Here is a 20394-nt window from a genome sequence, read left to right as displayed (position 1 = left end):
AGAATCTTATGCATTGATGCAATCTACAGAGAGGAAATGTGCTACCTACACACGCCGTTGATGCTACATTATGTACATGCAGTAGTACAATTTACATTCTGTTATACAGTCATATCGTCGTTAGTCATACTTTTTCATGCGGCAGCAACGGTGAGACCGGTGCCTTCCGCGTTAATGGCGACCTTAGCCGTGTCTCCGCTGCGAATCTCACCACGGATTATTCTATCCGCGAGGCTATTGCCGATCTCACGTGCAATGAGCCTGTTCAGCGGCCGAGCACCGAACTTCGGATCGTATCCTCTATCGCATAGCCACTGCTTGGCTTCGTCTGGACATTGTAGTACAATCCTACGGTCGTCCAGTCGCTGCTGCAGTTCCTTGAGACGGATGTCCACAATATCCCTGAGCGCTTCGCGTGACAGACGGCGGAAGATGATGAATTCGTCTAGACGATTGAGGAACTCTGGTGGATACGTGGCGGACACAACATCCATCACAGCGCTGCGTACTGCGGGTGAGATTTCACTAGATTCCTTTCCAGCCGAGTCCAGCACGTCGTCACCAACGATGATATCAGCACCCAGGTTCGATGTCATGACGATGATGGTGTTGCGGAAGTCGACCTTGTGTCCTTGGGCGTCTGTGAGGAAGCCTTCATCAAGTACCTGCAGAAGAAGCGTCGAAATATCCTTGTGAGCCTTCTCCCATTCATCGAACAGGAGAACCGCGTAGGGCTTTCGTCGGACAGCTTCGGTAAGCTGGCCAGCGTCCTCGTATCCAACATAGCCTGCAGGTGAACCGATGAGGCGCGAAACCGTGTGCTTCTCGCTAAACTCGCTCATGTCGAATCGAATGACAGCCTGGGGAGTGCTGAACAAATACTCTGCCAACCTCTTGCAGACCTCGGTCTTTCCTACACCAGTCGGTCCCAACATCATGAAAGAAGCGATGGGTCGGTTCTCGCCGGACAAGCCAGCCCTCTGCAGACGAATGGCGTTTGCGACGGACTTCAACGCCTCGTCTTGGCCCTTGACGTATTGCCGTAGGGTGTCTTCCATGTGTATAAGCTTCTCACTCTCGCCCGAGTTGAGTTTGGAGAGCGGGATGCCGGTCGTGCGTGAAACCACGGATGCGATGTCGTCGGCAGTGACAGAGTCGTGTAGCAATGAGCCCTGTCGGTTGGCGCCCGCGGTGACCTCCTCGTCTCTTGGGAGCTTCTGCTCCAACTCGGGGATCCTGCTGTACTGCAGCTCACCGGCTTTGGCAAAGTTTCCCTCTCGGCGAGCTTGTTCGAGCTCGAGCTTTGCCCTTTCAAGGTTCTCCTGCGCGTTCTTAATTTCGTCAAGCTCAGCTCGCTCCTTTTCCCATTTCTCGGTCAAGCCCTTGACTTCATCTTGCTTTTGTTTCAGAGATTCCTCGAGGCGTTCACGTCGCTCTTTGCTGGCAATGTCTGTCTCTTTCCTGAGCGACTCCAGCTCGATTTGTATGGTCATGATTTGACGGTCTAGTTCTTGAATGGCATCAGGTTTGCTCTCTTGCTGGAGGCGCAGGGCACTCGCGGCTTCGTCTACCAGATCGATGGCCTTGTCGGGAAGGAAGCGGTCGGTGATGTATCGGTTGCTGTACGCAGCGGCGGCGACTAGGGCGTTATCGGTAATGCGGACACCATGGTGGACCTCGTATCGCTCCTTGATACCGCGCAGTATCGAGATGGTGTCTTGTACGGTCGGCTCGCCAACTAGAATTGGCTGGAATCGTCTCGCAAGCGCAGCATCCTTCTCGATTTGTCGGTATTCGTTGAGTGTCGTTGCACCGCAGAGTTGTAGCTCTCCACGGCTGAGGGCGGGCTTCAGAAGATTGCTAGCATCGATGCTGCCCTCTGCCTTGCCCAGACCTAATAATGTGTGTAGTTCATCGACAAACAGTATGACGCCCTTCTTCGCCTCTTCGACCTCCTTTAAGACGCTCTTGAGGCGCTCTTCGAAATCTCCGCGGAACTTCGCGCCAGCAATGAGAGACCCGAGGTCAAGAGATATGACGCGCTTGTCTTTGATCGATTCGGGTACGTCACCTTTGACGATTCGCTGGGCTAGGCCCTCAAGGATGGCGGTCTTTCCTGTTCCCGCTGAGCCGATCAAGACTGGGTTGTTCTTCGTTCGTCTCGATAGAATCTGTATGGTACGTTGGATCTCGCCGTCTCGTCCGATGACTGGATCTAGCTTGCCGTCACGCGCTCGTTCGGTAAGGTCCACACCATATTGTTCCAACGCAGGCTTTTCCGGCTCGCCACCCAGGTTCATGCGATGTGTTCCACCTGGAGGGTGTGGTCGGCCTCCGTTGGTGGCATAGCTTCGTGATGATATGAGTGGTCGTAGGAGTTTCTGCTGCTGAGGCAGTCGTATCGCGGAAGCGTTGAGACATGACGGCGATGTGCGCATGGGAAGTGATCGTGAGGTCGAGGGGGAGGCGATGCGCCTCGCGGCTATGCGTGCTCTACTAGTCAGCATGACGATGTCAGAGTCAAAAAGCAAGCAAAAGTCAATTTGGAGGAGTTGGAGATGGTATCATTATATTCGTAATGGATGGCGGGAGCACAGGCTTCGGCGAAGATGCGCGGTGGTTCGATAGATTTCTACGCGTCTATGAGCAAACACTCCAGGCTTCCAGCATCCACAACCGATACAGATGGAAGCCGAGTGCGCAGACGAGAATGTGTTCGTGTGGGTATTATGTGCAAGCTGTAGATGCACAAAGATTGGCATGAGTATGACATGGTTGACTCTTCGTGTTCGTGACTGTCGCGGGCAGGGAGGGGCACGTGCTAGCGCCAAGGCTAGCGCGTTTTTCTCAGTGCAATTTCCTCCAGCCTCCATCAAAAACTGCAGCCGTCCCTCTTTCTCTCAACACAACACCTTCGATTCTCCCATACCATACTCGCAACCACGTCTGCAACTATGGGTTTCACCGATCTCGTTTCCGAAGCAGGCCTGACTCTCCTGAACAACTATGTCAAGACCCGCAGCTACATTGTTGGGTAAGTTCCTACCCCGCCATACAACTCCCTCCGCTTTGTACCTTCCCTGCATTGCGTCGCACCCCCCAAGTTTTCATGATGAGAACAATTGGTCCGTGTTAATGAGGCGGCTTAAGACCCCGCTATCTGAATACAAAACCACGCGCTTGTCGCAACTCTGATCTATCTTCCCTCCTTCTGCCTCTTATCCAGACACCATGAAGGAGTCATTGGCTAACATGCCCCAGCTACTCCCCATCGCAGGCCGATGTAAAGGTCTACCAGCAAATCAAGCAGATCCCCGCGCCTGAGAAGTACCCATACGCATGGCGCTGGTACAACCACATGCTCACCTTCGAGGGCGAGTTCGACTCCCTTCCTGGTGACCCAACCAAGGACTTCACCGCCTACGGCCCCGAGTCCTCCGAGCTCACCCTCAACCCCGCCAAGGCACCTGAGAAGGAGGCTGAGGACGACGACGACGAGGTCGACCTGTTCGGCAGCGACGACGAGGAGGAGGACGCCGAGGCTGCCAGGATTAAGGAGGAGCGTCTGGCCGAGTACAACAAAAAGAAGGCCGGCAAGGTCAAGCCTGCTGCCAAGTCTATCGTCACTATGGACGTTAAGCCATGGGGTATGTGTCTTCCCATATTTGCCAATGGGCTTGCATGCTAACGTTGTTCAGATGATGAGACAAACATGGACGAGCTCAAGGCGAACGTTCTTTCCATCGAGAAGGAGGGTCTCGTCTGGGGTGCCTCCCAGCTTGTTGCCGTCGGTTTCGGTATCAAGAAGCTCCAAATCAACTTGGTCGTCGAGGACGACAAGGTCTCGCTCGACGAGCTCCAGCAACAGATCGAAGAGTTCGAGGACCACGTCCAGTCCACCGACATCGTTGCCATGCAGAAGTTGTAGATGCTTCTTGTTGGCGCACCCTTTTTATGACCTTTTGATGAAGACTATGCATGATCATGACGGACGGTTTCACGTCTTTATGAGCAGCTGCTAGACGAATACCAAAAATCACGACATGGTAGAGATACCACATCCCACTGCGGGACAACAACATATCTTGTCTTACATGCACTTGTGACTTGATGTATCACATAGGACAGGCGTGGACGCAATAACGGTAAGCCTGATGAGTGCGCGGCTCGTATAAGTACTGCCCAAGTCGATTAGCAACGGTAGGTGGGCTAGCGCAGCGACACGTCTTAGTACTTGGGCCGCGACACGGAAAATGGTGGGCTGCCAAACCTAGACATCAGCGACTGCTACGTTGACTGCCTTACATTGATGCATAAAGTCCGGCTCGGGAGCATGCCCCTATATACACAAAGGACGATGGAAGGCTTGGCTCGCTGCTTTCTTAGTCATGGCCGACGTGCCTTCGGGGGTTCCACGGCGCCATGATAGCTGCCATACATCAACACCAACCACACAACGCTCCCCAAACGCCGCGATCAGCACCATCAGTCTGTAGAAATCCCAACAGTTGAGGATATAAAGTAGCATAGGATTTATACGAAACATTGGCAACATCTCTTCTGACTCGCAAGACTCGCATGTTCCGCTCTAGCGAATAACAATGTCTCTTTCGTCGGTGCATTTTTATATCCCCGATGCTCGCGCTCTGGGATCAACATTGTTGTGGAGTTCGGCGCGGAGGAACGGACGTTCAACATACTATACTGACCGCTAAACATGTGCGAAGAATGGAATATGTATAACATCGGGTCGCAGTATCCGTTGTTGCACTGGACTCGTTGTAGTCATCTTGAACGACAAAGAACCGGTACACGCAGAAGATGGCACAGCGAGATGCTAGCCCAGACAGCTTCGCACAGGTCCAGGCCGGAGTTCTAGAGAGAAACAACGAGAAGGATGGTGGTGTACTGTGTACAGGATCTTCGTCGAGCACAGCGGCCACCTCGACCTCACGTACCTCCCCATCCCAGACAAATCCTCAGACCGACGTCGAAGCCCTCCGCCAGGATGCCTCGTCCTTGAACCGCGTCCACACGTCAAAGAGCCAGCATTCGCAAACAGTCGGCGACGGCGCCCGTGGTGGCCTCGGTATCTTCCGCAGCAGGTCTACGCGTTCTCGTCCACTACCAGCGTTCGGCGCAGGGAAACCGTATCCTCGTCCTCTCGGCAACCAAGAAGACTATGTCGTCGAGTTCGATGGAGAAGATGATCCGTTGCATGCGCAGAATTGGGCGTTGGGGAAGAAGTTGTTTACTGCGCTTATGTTGGTACGTTAGGTCGTCCGGAATCATGACGCGTCAGCTTTCAGTTGATGGATGTAGACTAACTCGAAGTGCTGTATGTCTAGGGATTTACGACAGTCACAGCATCATTCGCTAGTTCGATATTCAGTACCGCGACGAGAGCAATCGAGCTACAGTTCAACGTCGGCTATGTGGTCGCTACACTGGGTACATCGTTGTACATCCTAGGATTCGCCACGGGACCCGTTCTCTGGGCACCTTTCTCAGAGCTCAAAGGAAGGAGATTGCCGCTTGTGGTGGCATCGTTTGGCTTCTCGGTCTTCAACATTGCGTGTGCGACGGCCAAGGATCTGCAGACTATCTTGATCTGTCGATTTTTCGCAGGGTTCTTTGGCGCGTGTCCGATTACCGTGAGTATTCGTGCGAATGCTTGATAGATGGGACAAAGGTGCTGATATGGACATAGATCGTTGCCGCAGTCTTCGCCGACATGTTCGCCAACAGGACGCGTGGAATAGCGATCTGCCTGTTCAGTGTAATGGTCTTTACAGGTCCTTTCCTCGCTCCTTTCATCGGCGGCTTCATAGTCATGTCGAATTCCTGGCGATGGACTCAGTACCTTGTGTAAGCAGTTCCTCGTTCTTCCCCACAAACCACAAGAAACACCTATACTAACCCTCCCATCACAGCTCTTTCATGGGTTTCGCCTCCTTCACCCTCATGCTCCTCTTCCTCGACGAATCCTACCCACCCATCATCCTCGTCGCCAAAGCCGCCGAACTCCGTCGCCGAACAAAGAACTGGGGCATCCACGCCAAGCAAGAAGAGATTGAAGTCGATTTCCGCGAACTCATCGAGAAGAACTTTTCGAGGCCGCTTAGGATGCTGGTCACAGAGCGTATTGTGCTGCTGCTCAGTATATACATCGCCTTCATCTACGGATTGTTGTATCTCTTTCTCACAGCATACCCGATAGTATTCCAGGGCGTCCATGGTATGAACCCGGGTATTGGTGGTCTGCCGTTCTTTGGAATGATCATTGGGGAGTTGTTCGCTGGCGTGTTTATCTTTGCGAGGCAGCCAGGATACCAGAAGAAGCTTGCTGCTAACAACAATGTTCCCATCCCGGAGTGGCGGTTACCCGAGGTTATCGTGGGTGGTGTCGCTTTCGCGGGAGGCTTGTTCTGGTTCGGATGGACTGGGTATCGCGCGGATATCCATTGGATCGTGCCTACGTGCTCTGGATTGCTCATCGGATTTGGCATCATGAGTATCTTTCTGCAGTCGTTCAACTATATCATCGACGCCTATCTCATGGTAAGAAGAGCCTGCATCCCCGTAATTCGAGATTCTTGCTAACATCTCGCCTAGTTCGCCGCTTCGGCGATCGCAGCGAATACATTCCTTCGTAGCATATGGGGAGCAGCGTTTCCTCTCTTCGCGAAAGAGATGTTCGAGGGTATGGGCGTTGAATGGGCTTCGACTCTACTTGGATGTTTCGCTGCTGCGATGATACCTGTGCCAGTTTGGTTTTACCTCCAAGGTGCGAAGATCAGAGGTAAGAGCGCGTATGCGCCGACGAGTAAGCCGGCGTCCGCGCCTTCGGAGGAGTGAAATGGACGAGATGCGCAACGGATGTATCAGCACGGCTAGATAGTTTGCACCACCGCATGCAACTTAGCGATAGCCAATTTATACAAACATTCTTGACCCTGAACAAAGTTGTATATCAAGAAATGCAGAATGAGCCGATAAAGTTGAGATCCGCCAACATCCGCCTCCACGCTACGCACCACGCCGGCGGACCCTTCCTGCACGCCCGCCTCTCCCCTGCGCAAGCGCCCTCGCACCTAAAAACGCCTGCAAACTCCACTTTCTTCTCACCCTCAACGCATAACCCACCACCATCGTCCATCCATGGAATATCCTACCCCGCATCTCTAACTGGCCCAGCACACGTCGCAGGTTGCGCGCTTACGCCACAGATGTCAACGGGCAGAGATCGGCTATTGGCCGGCATTACCGCCTTGTTTCACGCTGTCGATCCTTTTACCCCTGGGATGGTGGATGGTTATGGGAAAGGCGGATTCGCCTACATGCCTTAAATTAGATGGGAGATGCGATGGAGGGAGGGATCCTGGTAGGGTATGATGACATTGTGTGAGGCTGTGCTGAGGTTCTTGCTTTCTGTTACTTTCACTTTCGCTCTCGGTCTCTTGTTGGTTTCCTGGTGAACTTGCGCGATACGGGTCGACTCTTTCTTTAACGGCATTCTGGTTGTTGCGCGCATTTGCGACTTTGCGACTGCGATTTGAACTTCGCGACACCACATCACGACTCTGCGCATGCTGGCCTGACGCGCTTACACTTCTTCGACACCACCACAACCACCCGAACAGAGAAGAGCGGAGACACCACCATGGCGTTCAACTGTTCCACCGTCCCCGAGACGACAAACACCGACGCAGGAGTAGCAGGCGCAGGCGTACGTCCCCCTCCTCCCAATCCTCCTCTCCTCCCGACTAACACCAACCCCCCAGACCCTCCTCTCCTTCATAATAACCAACATCCTCTCCATCCTCCTCTCCGCCACCATCATCCTACTCGGCCTACGAAAATCCACCTCCGCCCCCATCAGCCGCAAACTGCTGCAATCCTTCTCCGACCAACAGATCCTCACCGGAATCGGCATCCAATCCGTCGGCCTCGCAAAGATGAAAACAATGGTACCCTACCACTTCTTCATCATCTGGCTCCTCTCCCTCCTCTCCACCGCCACAAACCTCGCCACCCTCCTCGCCCTCGTCAACGACTTCAAGCGCGACTGGGTGCTACGCTGGATCCGGCAAATCCTCATGCTCGTAAACATGTTCCTGGGCATCCTCTCTGGGGTATTCATCCTACAGACGGTCATGAAAGACATGGAGCCCAGATTACCGATTGCGTGTGTGTGGGAGGTAGAGAGCAAAGGCCGGAGCGGAAACGCCGCGCTTTCCATCGCCGGCACCATCGCCGTCATCGCAGGCCAAGTCATCACATTCGGCTTCGCAACATGGTACCTGCACAACCGCTCCAACCCCAAATGGCTCAAAACCGTGCAAGTCGTCGGTCTCTTCGCGTGTCTCGCCATGGGCGTCGGCGCTACTATACGCGTCGTTCTCGAGTCCCAGGCTTTCGGTCATCCACCCGAGTCCGTTCATCTTGTTGGGCCTTCCGAGGGAAACTGGAGTTTTGGGCAGTTGTTACCGTTGCTGTTGTTGGCGTTGCCGGTGATTAGTACGATTGAGATTGCGAGGGGGGAGGAGCTTAAGCCGAGGAGTAGGGTTGATGATGATAGTGTGCCGCTTTTTGCGCAGGCGGGGAATGATATGGAGTTTCAGCCTAATCCGCTGGTGGGGAGTGCGACGAGTTTGTTTAGGAAGTAGAGAGAGGGGGAGATGGAAGGCGTTTTGGATGTGTGTTTGTGTGGACTTTTGGATAGATACCCTGCGAGTGAGATTCAAACATCTTTATTTCGAAATCTTTGGCACGTTCAACACGCATTACGATATCTTGTGACAAGCGACCCTTACTAATTTCATTTGAAGTTGCAGCTGCAATCGCGGACAAATAGCCTTCCGTTTCGCCGCCAAGAATGCTCTACAATTACGTGATATCTACTCCTATCCCAAGACAAAAAAGGCGATCCCGTTCTTCCCAGCAACGCCAATGGACGCCTGACGTACGTGTTGCCTAACCCTCAAGCCACCTTGTGTCGCCATAGTGATGCTTTTAGTACAAAAGAAGAAGTGAATCAACAAATGAGAGAAGAAAGCTACATATCCGTGATCATAGCTTGGTCATCTTGACGCTGGCCTTCAGCCACGATACCAAGAAGACGCGCGTAGGGCACTGTTATACGCTGGAGGTCGCGGTGTTTTCCTGCGTGAGAAGTTAGTATACTGTATTCGCGACATAGTAGGGAAGAAGAGAAACTTACCTAGAATCAACACGGCTTCCTTCAACAACTCTTCCCTCTTCCAGCCACAAATCTCTTCCGGCTCTTTCATGGCCTCGTCTTGCTCGTCGTTGCCTTCTTCCTCTTCTGATACCAGACTGCCCATGAGGCTGCGTAGTAGCTCCTCGATCTTGCCTTTGAGACCTTCTGCACCAAGACGCTTGACATACATGGTGAGGTAGATCTTGAACTCTTCCCTCGCACCCAGTGTACGGGCAGCAGCGACACGGTTCTCAAGATGAGCAACACTGGCCGAACTCTCAAAGGTCTCGTAACCTTCTGCAGAGACGAGGATCTTGATGAGGCGCTGGAGGTGGAAGGCGCGGCCTTGCAGGAGGGATTGGTTTGTTGTATTGCGCTCGAGCGCGGGGATGATGCCTGCTGAGATGTTTTCCATAGAGACCTGGTCGTCTTTTTCTTTCGGTGCGGCGTTTTTGTCTTTTGAGGAGCGGATGTTGCCGACGGAGGAATCGGTCGAGTTCCAGTATTGACTTGTGACGCCCCACCATGGTTCAGATATGCGTTGCCAGATGTACATGTCGGGGTTGTAGGCGTAGCCCTCGCCGTTGGACATGGCTACTGTTATTCGACCTGCTGAGTTGAGACGTGCGAAGACGATACCGGGAGACCGGGTGAGATGTGGTCCTTGGGCGTAAGCTGCGACGTCTAGGATGGGTGCTAGGGAGATGGGTGGATGGGGTGCAGACATCGTCTTCAGATTCCACACGTAGCACATACCGACTGCTGTTATGCACATTAGCCACCAGCCGCGGCAGTCCATGATTACCGGTTGAGCTTCGAGGACCATGGCGTTCAACGTCCGTCGGCCGGCTGGCGTCCATGCATATACTGATCCATCTTCGCATGCTGCTGCGAATAAGTTTGTGTTGCCAGTCACCAAGAGCACAGCCTTTGGTAAGAAGTCTTGCCAAAGTGACTGTCCCTTGCTGGTACATGTCAAGCGCGTAGGGTCGTGGTCTTGTGGCCGTCCTGTCCGCGATGGTCCGCTGGCGTTGCGCGCTTCTAAAACGACCGTGTCTGGTATTTCCGCTTTGCCTGTGTTGGCGTCGACGCCACTCTGCGGTGGCTCGCTGCCGTCCATAGTTCGCACGATAACACTCCTCACTTTCGGCACGGCTAACCGCACTTGGGCGAGGGCCATGGACGGGTTGACGATAGCCGGTCTTAGAACTTTTGGAGGCTCTGTCATTTCGTTGTTCTTAGCAGCTGCAGCAGCGGGAGGGACAAGACCATTTTCACTGTTTATCACGATTGCTGCACCTCCGGGCTTCACGGAACCAGCCAGTCTTTTCTCCACTTGCCGGTCCTCATCGCCTTCGATCTCGGCGAATTTCCGCTTGTTCCCGATCAGCATGGATGCAAGTCCGCCTCTCGGGAAACCATCGTAGGGCTTTGAAAGGTCTAGAATGTTGTGGGGATTGTCACTCCTGCCGCCTGACGTTGTCGTCGCAGAAAGGAGCTGTGTTTGGGGCAACGAGGACTCGCCAACACCAGACGAAGATGACATGAGCATAGGTGCTATACGCTTCTTGCCATCCTTGGTGACAGTCACTCTTTGCTTGAGTTTCTCAACCCTCACGTCTGGGGGTGGCTCAGCCGGGGCCTGTGGTGGTGCTGCGGCGCCCGATCCGTTGGTGAGAGTTGTCGAGGGAGTGACGCCGTTGGTGCCATTCGTGATAGTCGGTGGCTGAACGGCACCTCCATCGCCCATCAGTGCACCCATTCTGCCCTGAACACCCTTCAGCTCCCCACTCTTACTGCTCTCTTCCAGAAGTAGCGCGTCTGTGCCCTCGATAATTCCAACTCTTCTGCCGGCACCGAACTTAGCGAGTGTCTTTTCGTTTTCCGCAAATGTCGCTGGGTAGCCGAGTTCTCCGGGTTCGAAAACAAGAGTCATTATGCTGCCGTCCAAGCTCGTTGCGTATAGCGTCTCTCCGTTTGGTGACCATGCCAAGTCGGAGATGGATTTGCTCGCCAACTCTTGCGAGCACATGAACGGCCTGGGGAAGCTCGTATTCCACACACTCAGGCATTTGTCTTGTCCGGCGCAAGCGACAATAGTAACCGTCTGCTGGTTGATGGTTCCGTCTTTTTCTGGCCTTGGCTCATCCCGGTAGAACAGCCTTGGAGAGAATGAGGTTACTTCGACAGGCCCTTCGTGGCCGACCAGACTGATATCTCCATCCCACGTTCCACGCGCCAGAATAGCGACGGAGCTGACTGGTCCGTTTGTGGCGTTTGCAGCGGCAATATGTGCGCCGTCGGGTGACCACGAGCAGCGGCGGAAGTATGTGGTGAGCGGGGAGGTTTGGAAGGGTGCGGTTATGGTGTGGTCCAGGACGAAGTTGTTGACCTGGTCTTGCTGCGAGGCGTTCGGGGGCGGGGAGTTGAATCGGTAGACTTTGATGGTGCGGTCATCGCTAGCCGTAGCGAAGTATTTGTTGGCGGGGTCAAACGTTATGCCCTTGACGTGACTCTGGTGGTTTGATAGCGTCTTCAGCTTTTCGAACGAATGCCCAGACCAGACTACCACTTTCGAGTCCAACCCCACCGACACCAATATTGACGAGTCGAATGACCAGCCTAGATCTTGTACGTCGTTGTCGTGTCCTATGAGGCGACGAATGACGCGCCAATTCTCGACGGGCGGCGGTTCGTTGGATCCTGTAATGCTATCAGCCTACGTCCCTTGTACCTGCCCAACGTATACCCACCAAATGCTGTATGTGTTGGTGCATTCTTGTCGAGCGCATAGACACACACTATCTTGTCGTCTGCGCCAGACGCCAGGTATTTGCCGTTGGATGAGAAGCGGACCGCATGGATGGTGCCGGAGTGGTTGCTGACGGCCGCGAGCTGCTTCGGCTTCGTATACGAGGGGTCGTTTGAATTTAGAATGGCCTCGGTAGACCAGACACGTACATAGCCGTCTATAGATGTGTGTTAGTGTAATTCTGAGGTGCGTCGCATCGCGTGGGAATCGAGCGTGGGTTGACGAACCTCCGGCGGCCGTGGCCAGGCGCGATCCATCAGGGGAAACGTGGCAGCTGTATACTTCAAAGTCTTTCTGTTCGCCTAGTAGGAATGCATGTCAGCAAGATGCTAGCAGAAAAGGGCATGCATGCGCGGGTGCACCCACCGGGATGAGTTAACCACTGTGGTTTAATGAGATGCATGGTCGCGTGTGTGTCGCTAGCAGTTGACTCATGCTATTACGCGACCATGAAATGATTACTGGGAGTGCTGGGTGCGGTGGTGGAGGGTTGGTGGTTGAGGCGCACGTTGTGGTGCAGCGCGACAGTTGTCTGGTGTTGGCGACGCGATCTCGCGGTTGACGCTACTTGGCAGACGTTTGGGCAGGGGTTTAAGGTTTAGGTGCATGCGCCGATCGGGAAGTGGATGTTAAACGAGCAGCTCACGGTTGGAGGGAATCAAGCATCAAGTGTATTTAGAGTATGGCATGTGTTTGTGATAATACAGTGAACTTGGTGTTCCTTCACCTTGGTCTCTCTGATTCTCTGCGAGGCAGCCCTGGACAAGTCTCAAGTCCTACTTGCACTCTCCGCTCCACCATTGGTTGCCCCTTCACAAAGACACCTAAAAACAGTACTACACTAGCTAAATGCAGCTCTTCCCCGAGAGCTTGTTCATTTGCGGAGTCATTCGGACCCTTGTGGTGGATGGTCATGATATCCTGCTGCATGCGCATGCCCATACTCACCATTAAAACTCATTTGAAGTTGCCCCGGACTTATTGCGAAATTCCACTCTCGACTGTAGTCCAAGTTGGAGCTGAGATAGGCGAGGTTCAGGAGGAGATCGGTAGCAGCGTGAGCGGTTGGTGCAGATGTTGTGGGTTGTGTCGCTAGTTGTGTCGTTCATTTCGCCTTCTTCCTCTTCTTAAACACCACAGCCGGAGCAGCTGGCGCGTCCTCTTCTGTCTTGACAACAGTCTCAGCAGCCTTCGCCTCCGCTTCCTCGGCCGTGGGTATATCCTGAAGGGTGTTCGTGCCGCTGTCATCTTCAACTTCGGCTTTCACTCCATCCTCTTGGTCTTCTTTCTTCACTTCAGCCTGTGGCTTCTTTTTCCCAAGCAAACTCTCGATATCGTCGTCGCCGCCCTTGCTGCCTGGGAAACTCTTGTAGGTATGGCCCCAGCCCTTCCGTTTTGTGATCAGCTCACCAGCAGCTTCCCGTTCCTCCTCATCCTCGTCAAGTTGCCTCTTCCGTACGCCCTTGTTCAACGACGTCGCCTTGAACTCTCCATCTTCCGTCACTTCTCCCACGACTTCTTCCTTGACCGTCTTCCATTCACCTGCTATCGCCATATCGCCTCTTGCGGCCGCAGGAAGCGCCACGCCCATGGCTGCTAACTGCTCCCATTGTCGTTTCCTGTCATCTACTGTCGCCTTCTGTTGTGGTTTCTTCTCATATGTAGATTTGCCGCCTACGCCGGTTGCGACGGAAGGTGTGGATGCGGATGGTACGAGGCCATTTAGACGTGCGACCTCTGCTTGTGCGCGCGCCTGGTTGCGCTTTTCGTTCTCTTGTTCGCGATGGAGCCCCTTGAGACTGCGCTGTATGTTGCCTTGGTGGCGGCCGGTCGCTTCGTGTTGCGCGCGTTCGAACTTGGTGTCCTTCACAAACGTGGAGCAGAACTTGCACCAGTATTTTGGCTGTAGCTTAGTTAGTGTATGACGCGCTTATCAGGCCTAGTCTTACTTACTGTTGACTTCCAGTACTCCGCCATGGTCGTGTGTCGTGGAGTGACGTGCAACCAGCGACAGTCGGGGAAAGCTTACCTGGCGCACGGTGCACCTCGGCGGTCCGCAAGGCTAGAAAAGACGAGTTCGCATAGCGTGAACCACGGCTGCGGGTCTTTCACCGCTCTCCACCCCAAACCCTAATCGCTCTTCACATGTCTTCTAGCTTATTTCTTTCTTGGTCAAAGTTTTCGACTCGATTTTCCATATTTAGCAGGCCATGGCCCCGCCATCAGATCCTTGCACGTCGTTGCGATGACTAAGAAGAGTATAGATGTGCTTGAGGGACACCGGGTAGCAGCAGAAAGCAAGCCCTTATTATCATCACGCCCTTCCCACCTACTGACTGGTCGACTACACCAACATGGCTGAGCTAAAGGATGCCAGACGCCTTAGCGAAGCGCGTGAACACAATCTCTTGCCGCCTTAGCCGTCACTCTCTATCCTGTCTGATCGTGTAGACAGTGTCCCTCTGTAACACTTCGCACTTCCATGGAGCCTCAGATGGCTGTGTCACTGGCTTCAGCTGTCATACAACTTGTCGACTTTTCGAGGAAAGTGGTCCAAAAAGACAAGGTGGGCAAAGTATACAAATCCACCGGCACCACCCTAGGAGAGGCTACACTGCTCGATGACGCCATCGCTAATCTCGGCGACTTATCACAACAACTTGAGAAGGCACGACGCGTATACTGCAAGTCACACATATCCCCTGATCAGGAAATTGCAGATGCGCAACTGATAGCATTGGTGAAGGATGCTGGGGGAGTGGCGAAGATCTTACAGGCCACACTGGATCAAGCGAAGCGCGACAATGACGTGGATCAGCAGAAAGTACTTGCACAAGAACTACGCAGCGTTCTGAGCTTGTACTACAGTCAGAAGACGATATGTGATCTTGCGGATAAACTTGGCTCTATTCGCAAGCAAGTAGATGTCGCTCTGCTTGCCTCGCTCCGGTCAGTGAGATGTCACCAATGCGATCACCCATTGACCAGATCATAGACAGCATGCGGCTCAACAGCATTCAGTCCATTCGGAGAAAAGACGGCTTCCGGTGGACGGCAGTACAGGACCTGATATACTCCTGCTCCAGTCCATCGCGCATCACGATTGGAAGACTACGGAGACGGTTGGTATCTCGGCGTTTTCAGATACATTCGACACTTCCGTCGTAAGCAATGATATCGAACGCCATTTCGCCAGCTTGATGTTGGCGCGCTTGCATTTCTCTGGCATGCACGATCGGTACAAGGCGATTCCTATTGCGCACCCAGGAACCTCGCAATGGATATTCGATGCAAGTCTCGAACACCTCAACACTGATGACTTCGACTCCTTCCCTCGCTGGCTCACAGCAACAGGATGTAGCAATACATATTGGATCAGTGGCAAGCCAGGTACCGGGAAGAGTACGCTGATAAAATTCGTGTCTAGTCACCCTCGCACCGCCACTCACCTGAGCGCCTGGGCCAAAGGAAGAACACTTGTCAAAGGAACCTTTTTCTTTTCGAGTCTGGGTAATGACATGCAAAGATCGCGTATGGGGCTTCTACAAACCTTGCTTCACTCTGCGCTAAAAGGCGACACGGAGACGGTGATCCAGGTCTTTCATCATCGCTGGCAACAATTCCTTGCTTCTGGTGGAGGTAGACGACCTTTCACATGGCTTGAGCTGCGTCAGGCCTTCATAACAATGATCTCCGCGCCTATCACACCAAGATCATTCTTCATCGCGATCGATGGCCTGGACGAGTTTGATGGCAACCTGAGAGATGTTCTTCAATTGATCAAGGACTTGGCTAAATATCCATATGTCAAAGTTTGCGTTGCCAGTCGGTCTTCATCAGAGCTTCTGCGCGCATCTGCAGGCCAGCCTAATCTACGCCTTGAACGTTTGAACCGCCAGGATATCTGCAATCACGTCACGGCCTCACTGGCAAAATCGCAAGTATACGTTAATGTCAGCAAAACGGATCCCAGTCGCGCTACGAATCTGGTCAAAGGTATAGCCAAGAAGGCAGCCGGTGTCTTTCTCTGGGCACACATCGTGGTGCAATTATTACTTGATGATCTGTCACCTACAGCCCGCATGATCAGTCTTGTTGCTTGGCTCGAGACGATACCATCTGGACTAGAACAACTATTCACCAAACTTCTCGGACGTCTGAACACGGGACATCTGAAGCACGCGTCGGAAGTCCTCCGTCTGATGACGATAAAGCCACGGCCCCTTCTGCTCGAGCTATGGTTTGCAGACGGCAACAACGAGGACGCGGCATTGAGGGATGAAGCCCGACCGCTGTCAGACAATGAGATATCCGAGCGTCTCGAAATGATGAATCGCGGACTGGTTTCCCGATGCAGAGGATTCCTGGAGACAGATAGCCAGTATGGAAGTGCAAGGTCTGGATTGTCAAAGGGTAGGCTGGAGTTCCATCACAGATCCGGTCATAGCTAACCACCTATAGCGTCTCGTGTTACCTGGACACACCGCATTGCGAAAAACTTTGTTCGATCCCAACGAATATGGAACATCATACTCGATAACACCGGGCATGATGCTTTCGATCCTGAATGGCACTGGGCCAACGGTCAACTAGGTTTATTCAAGACTGTCGCCGGGACCACCAGTACCAAGAGCTCTCACTTCCTCTCGTGCGTCGATTATGCACTTCGACTAGAACAGCGGCTCAATATTTGCCCAGTCAAGTTTCTAGATGAAGTCGGGCGTACCGCAACGATTTATGCCACTGTATACGACGACATCGTGCCTCGGAAACTCAAAGGCACTATCAACAGCTTTCTGGATTTCGCTGTGCTGTTCAATCTCGTAAGCTACGTTCGTGGCAGAGGCCTAACGCTATCGAGAGAGGAGTTGTTACATGCTTCTCGCTTGCTAGGTGCACTGGACGCAAAGAAGTGGGAAGTGTTTGTAAAGCGATTTGAACACCCTGGGATCTGGAGTACTGAGTTTGAAGAAAGAAAAAAGGACATGCATCAGGTGATGGACAGCTTGCTTGATCGAGGAGGCGGTCAGTCAAGATGGCAAAGAGCAAGGAAGAGACTTTCTGGGCAGAAGAAGACATGAGTCGTTATGTGTCGCGTTCGGAACAGCTTCTCGAAAACGATGGGGCAGATCCTGATGGGGCGAATATGTTACATCATGACCATGGGCTGCTCCGAAGACACACTGACAATATATATATCAGTAAGAACTTTATCTTCCACATACGACCATAGGATCATGAAAATTAGGCTTCCCGTCCGCTCAGCCATATACAAGCATGATACCGGCGGATTAGTAGTTAGGTGGGTGACCACTAGCGAATCCCCGCTGTTGTATGTTTTTGACATTTTCTTTTGCCAGTTGGGCTATCTTTTTGCTACCCTGGCCATGAGTTGGGATGGTATCATCGCATCGCAGTGCATCCATACTGTACAAACTCCGCCCACCACAACCTTACAACACCTGCCACGGCATCAACATCTATCTTCCACCCACTCTACTCACTCCCTCTTCGGCGCACTCAAGTTTAAGTCCTCATACCCCGGCAACTCCCACCTCTTTTCCTTCCCCTCCGGCAGCCACCCCGCAAGCCACCCCAACACCTTATCCACCCTCATCGTCGAAATCGACCAAAGCACCCATCCCACAACCCAAATTCCCCATGTCGACTCCGGGAAGAACCTCCATTCCTCCACCAACGGCCCCAGTTTCTGACACTCCTCAATCGGCTGCTTCATCTCCTTCTGATACGCTTCCAGCGCCGCGTCGACATCACTGCCACACCGCGCCAGCTCGCCAGCGAGGACATACGCGCCAATGAGTGACAGTGTTGTGCCCATGCCCGTAAAAGCAGAGGGACAGTACCCCGCGTCCCCGAGCAGTACGACTCGGTCTTTATACAATTGCCCGCTGGGCATCTGGACCTGCCCGATCTCTGTAGCGTAGAAATCCTTCGCCCCTTCCAACCCCTTCAGAAACCGCGGACACTCCCACCCCGCATCACCATATTCCTCGCTCCAAACGGCCTTCTGCTCGGCCACTGGTTGCTTATACGTACCCCTCATGCGACTCGCCCGCTCCTCACGGTTGTTCAAGAGAAAGAGGTAGACTTGTGTGACGGGACGGTCGCCCGTGCGCGTCATGACCATGCGGTTCTGCGGACCGAAGTAGATACGCGCGAGACTGTTTTCTAAGGGCAGGCGCGGGACGTTGTAGTATGCAGCGTGGATGTTGAGGGACTTGAAGGACGCGTCGCTAGTTTCTTGACCAAAGGCGAGGCGCCGGGTTCGTGACGATTGGCCGTCTGCAGCGATGACGAGGTCGAATGTGGATGTTGAGCCCGTGGAGAAAGTCACTGCTGTTGTCTTTGTCGATGGATCTGGGGAGAGCGCAGTAACAGTCGTATCGAAGACATACTTCAAACTCCCACCGTAGCCTTGTATGTCCAGTGTTTCGCGCTCCTGCAGACTGATATCATACACCATCCTCACAAAATCCCCCCTCATAAACTCAAACTCGTTCGTCAGCGTCCTTCCCGGGTTCTCCCCCGCAGCCGTCACACCAAACTGCATCAAACTCGCTCCATTCCGATCCACAAATTCCAAGCCGCTTTCATGGACACAGTAGGGCCGGAGTGTTTCGAGGAGACCCAGTTTCTTCATGATGGGGATGCCGTGGGCTTTTAGGTCGATTTGCTGGCCGCCTGTGCGGAGGGAGGGGTAGCGTTCTAGGATTGTGATGGTGTGGGTGGGGTTGCTGCGTTGGAGTAGTAGGGCGAGGAGGGGGCCGCAGACGCCGGCGCCGGTGATGAGGATGTTTAGGGAGTGGGGTTGTGAGGTTGGCATTGCTGCGGTGGTAGGAGTAGAGAGTTGCTTTGATGGATTGGTAGTACTTGGACGCACGCACGGCGCAGTAGGACTAGCGGATGGGATTCGTAAGTAGAGGAGAGTAGGCAATGTCTTTGGAATGTGATCATATCGACTGAATGATAACCGGATCTATCCTTCCAGGCATGTACATCCTTATATTAACAGTGCTACAAAAAGCCGGCGCAGTACGACGCTCCTCCGAACGGCATTCTCGCACATTTAGGCGGAGACCGTGTTCTCCGAGCTCTTCTCCGAACGCTGTTAATGCGGACATAAAAGGCGATAACCGTTAGGGATCTAATGGCGGAGCAATTTGGACTGTTGCCTTGGCATCCTTGCTGACTCTGCTGCAGTCGGCGTCAGCGCGCATATGTGTCTGTACGCCGTATGTCGCTCAACGAAGAAGGATATGTGCCGTTTAGAGACTGTAGCCTAGATGATGTACCACAGTTTCGATTGTAACACTGTTGAAGATCACTGGCGTCGTTGAACAAGAGTAGTTGATAGTTGATAGGATGAACGTCGTGATGATGCAAACCTCAGGGTCTGCGGGCGGATCACCTGTCGGCGCCAAGCAAAAGTGAAGCTCGTCGCTTCGCATCACCAACACCGACCTCCACCAGCCAACGCGCATTCCATCCATACCACCGACACATAGGTCACCAGACCCTGTACATACCAACTTCCAGCCGGTTATCGCCGACGTCAGACTCTCGGAAAGTCAACAAGCCGCACACGGTCCACCAAATCTCGCAATGGCTATCCTAGGGACAGCCCTCAACGGCATCGGCGCGCTCTTCCTCACACATGCGTACGTGTACACGTAGCTCATATCTCTATATCCCCAAACAGAGGATCACATGAGCACCACAACACAGCCTCCACCGCCAACTAACCCCACCAGCGTCTACTCAACCCACGAACACACCGCAACCTTCGCATCCACGCCCCTCCCCCTCGACATCTCGCTCGAACTCCTCACCTCCATCCTCATCCTCTCCCTCGGCATCGTGATATCGTTTGCACCACTAAAGCCAATACAATACGCGCAATGGGCGGGCCAGATCTCGCGGGAAGGACGACACGGCGAGGGCTACTACACAAAAGAGGGTGAGGAGGTTTTGAGTGAGGGTGATCCGTATGCGTTTTTGGGTCTGGATGGTGGGATTGGTGGGAAGGGGGAGGGGAGGAAGGGGTTTTGGGATGTAAAGGGGAAGAGGAAGGAGTATGAGGAGTGGGTTAGGCAGGGTGGGAAACAGTAGGTGGTTGAGGACAGCGGGGGAGGTTTGGGTTGAAGAGATCTAGCGGACGCGCGTGATGGACTGGCAACGCGCACCGGTGGCGTGCTTGGGCATACATATCGTCACGAAGCGTCTCATACCCAGTACGAAAGACAACTGTATGTCGACCACCGTTATGCCTATCGTACATCGCCCGAATGCCCAATCTCGATGCCCCATACCCTGTGTCTCGACTATCCCAAAACCCCCA

The 20394-nt window shown here is 53.4% G+C and overlaps 9 protein-coding genes across 9 annotated transcripts; 5 read left to right on the top strand and 4 right to left on the bottom strand.

The window, feature by feature from the left end:
* Window positions 1-134: 134 nt before the first annotated feature.
* Window positions 135-2438, bottom strand: HSP78 (chaperone ATPase hsp78; the record flags this gene model as incomplete). Its single annotated transcript, XM_051435852.1, has 1 exon — window positions 135-2438. One exon carries the CDS (start codon window positions 2436-2438, stop codon window positions 135-137), a length of 2304 nt encoding a protein of 767 aa, XP_051290710.1.
* Window positions 2439-2954: 516 nt separating this feature from the next.
* Window positions 2955-3928, top strand: J4E90_006304 (uncharacterized protein; the record flags this gene model as incomplete). The annotated part of the gene is made up of 3 exons (XM_051435851.1): window positions 2955-3034; window positions 3262-3647; window positions 3699-3928. The coding sequence occupies 3 exons, from the start codon at window positions 2955-2957 to the stop codon at window positions 3926-3928; spliced, it is 696 nt and encodes a 231-aa protein (XP_051290709.1).
* Window positions 3929-4821: 893 nt separating this feature from the next.
* On the top strand, window positions 4822-6858 carry J4E90_006303 (uncharacterized protein; the record flags this gene model as incomplete). The annotated part of the gene is made up of 5 exons (XM_051435850.1): window positions 4822-5268; window positions 5349-5654; window positions 5711-5868; window positions 5934-6561; window positions 6616-6858. 5 exons carry the CDS (start codon window positions 4822-4824, stop codon window positions 6856-6858), a joined length of 1782 nt encoding a protein of 593 aa, XP_051290708.1.
* An 805-nt stretch (window positions 6859-7663) lies between these two features.
* J4E90_006302 (uncharacterized protein) lies at window positions 7664-8669 on the top strand (the record flags this gene model as incomplete). The annotated part of the gene is made up of 2 exons (XM_051435849.1): window positions 7664-7729; window positions 7785-8669. 2 exons carry the CDS (start codon window positions 7664-7666, stop codon window positions 8667-8669), a joined length of 951 nt encoding a protein of 316 aa, XP_051290707.1.
* A 389-nt stretch (window positions 8670-9058) lies between these two features.
* HIR1 (HIR complex subunit) lies at window positions 9059-12438 on the bottom strand (the record flags this gene model as incomplete). Its single annotated transcript, XM_051435848.1, has 5 exons — window positions 9059-9165; window positions 9224-11926; window positions 11977-12192; window positions 12263-12337; window positions 12402-12438. The coding sequence occupies 5 exons, from the start codon at window positions 12436-12438 to the stop codon at window positions 9059-9061; spliced, it is 3138 nt and encodes a 1045-aa protein (XP_051290706.1).
* A 702-nt stretch (window positions 12439-13140) lies between these two features.
* Window positions 13141-14012, bottom strand: J4E90_006300 (uncharacterized protein; the record flags this gene model as incomplete). The annotated part of the gene is made up of 2 exons (XM_051435847.1): window positions 13141-13938; window positions 13989-14012. 2 exons carry the CDS (start codon window positions 14010-14012, stop codon window positions 13141-13143), a joined length of 822 nt encoding a protein of 273 aa, XP_051290705.1.
* Window positions 14013-14517: 505 nt separating this feature from the next.
* On the top strand, window positions 14518-16628 carry J4E90_006299 (uncharacterized protein; the record flags this gene model as incomplete). Its single annotated transcript, XM_051435846.1, has 5 exons — window positions 14518-14984; window positions 15031-15437; window positions 15609-16352; window positions 16414-16448; window positions 16497-16628. The coding sequence occupies 5 exons, from the start codon at window positions 14518-14520 to the stop codon at window positions 16626-16628; spliced, it is 1785 nt and encodes a 594-aa protein (XP_051290704.1).
* A 907-nt stretch (window positions 16629-17535) lies between these two features.
* Window positions 17536-18879, bottom strand: J4E90_006298 (uncharacterized protein; the record flags this gene model as incomplete). Its single annotated transcript, XM_051435845.1, has 1 exon — window positions 17536-18879. One exon carries the CDS (start codon window positions 18877-18879, stop codon window positions 17536-17538), a length of 1344 nt encoding a protein of 447 aa, XP_051290703.1.
* A 779-nt stretch (window positions 18880-19658) lies between these two features.
* On the top strand, window positions 19659-20165 carry J4E90_006297 (uncharacterized protein; the record flags this gene model as incomplete). The annotated part of the gene is made up of 2 exons (XM_051435844.1): window positions 19659-19714; window positions 19808-20165. The coding sequence occupies 2 exons, from the start codon at window positions 19659-19661 to the stop codon at window positions 20163-20165; spliced, it is 414 nt and encodes a 137-aa protein (XP_051290702.1).
* Between the last annotated feature and the right edge of the window lie 229 nt (window positions 20166-20394).

This window comes from Alternaria incomplexa (genome assembly GCF_024043165.1).
Source record: "Alternaria incomplexa strain BMP 0042 chromosome Unknown scaffold_8, whole genome shotgun sequence".
Lineage (NCBI taxonomy): Eukaryota > Fungi > Ascomycota > Dothideomycetes > Pleosporales > Pleosporaceae > Alternaria > Alternaria incomplexa.
The sequence above is the reverse complement of the archived record's forward strand: the minus strand, read 5'-3'. Positions and strand labels throughout refer to the sequence as shown.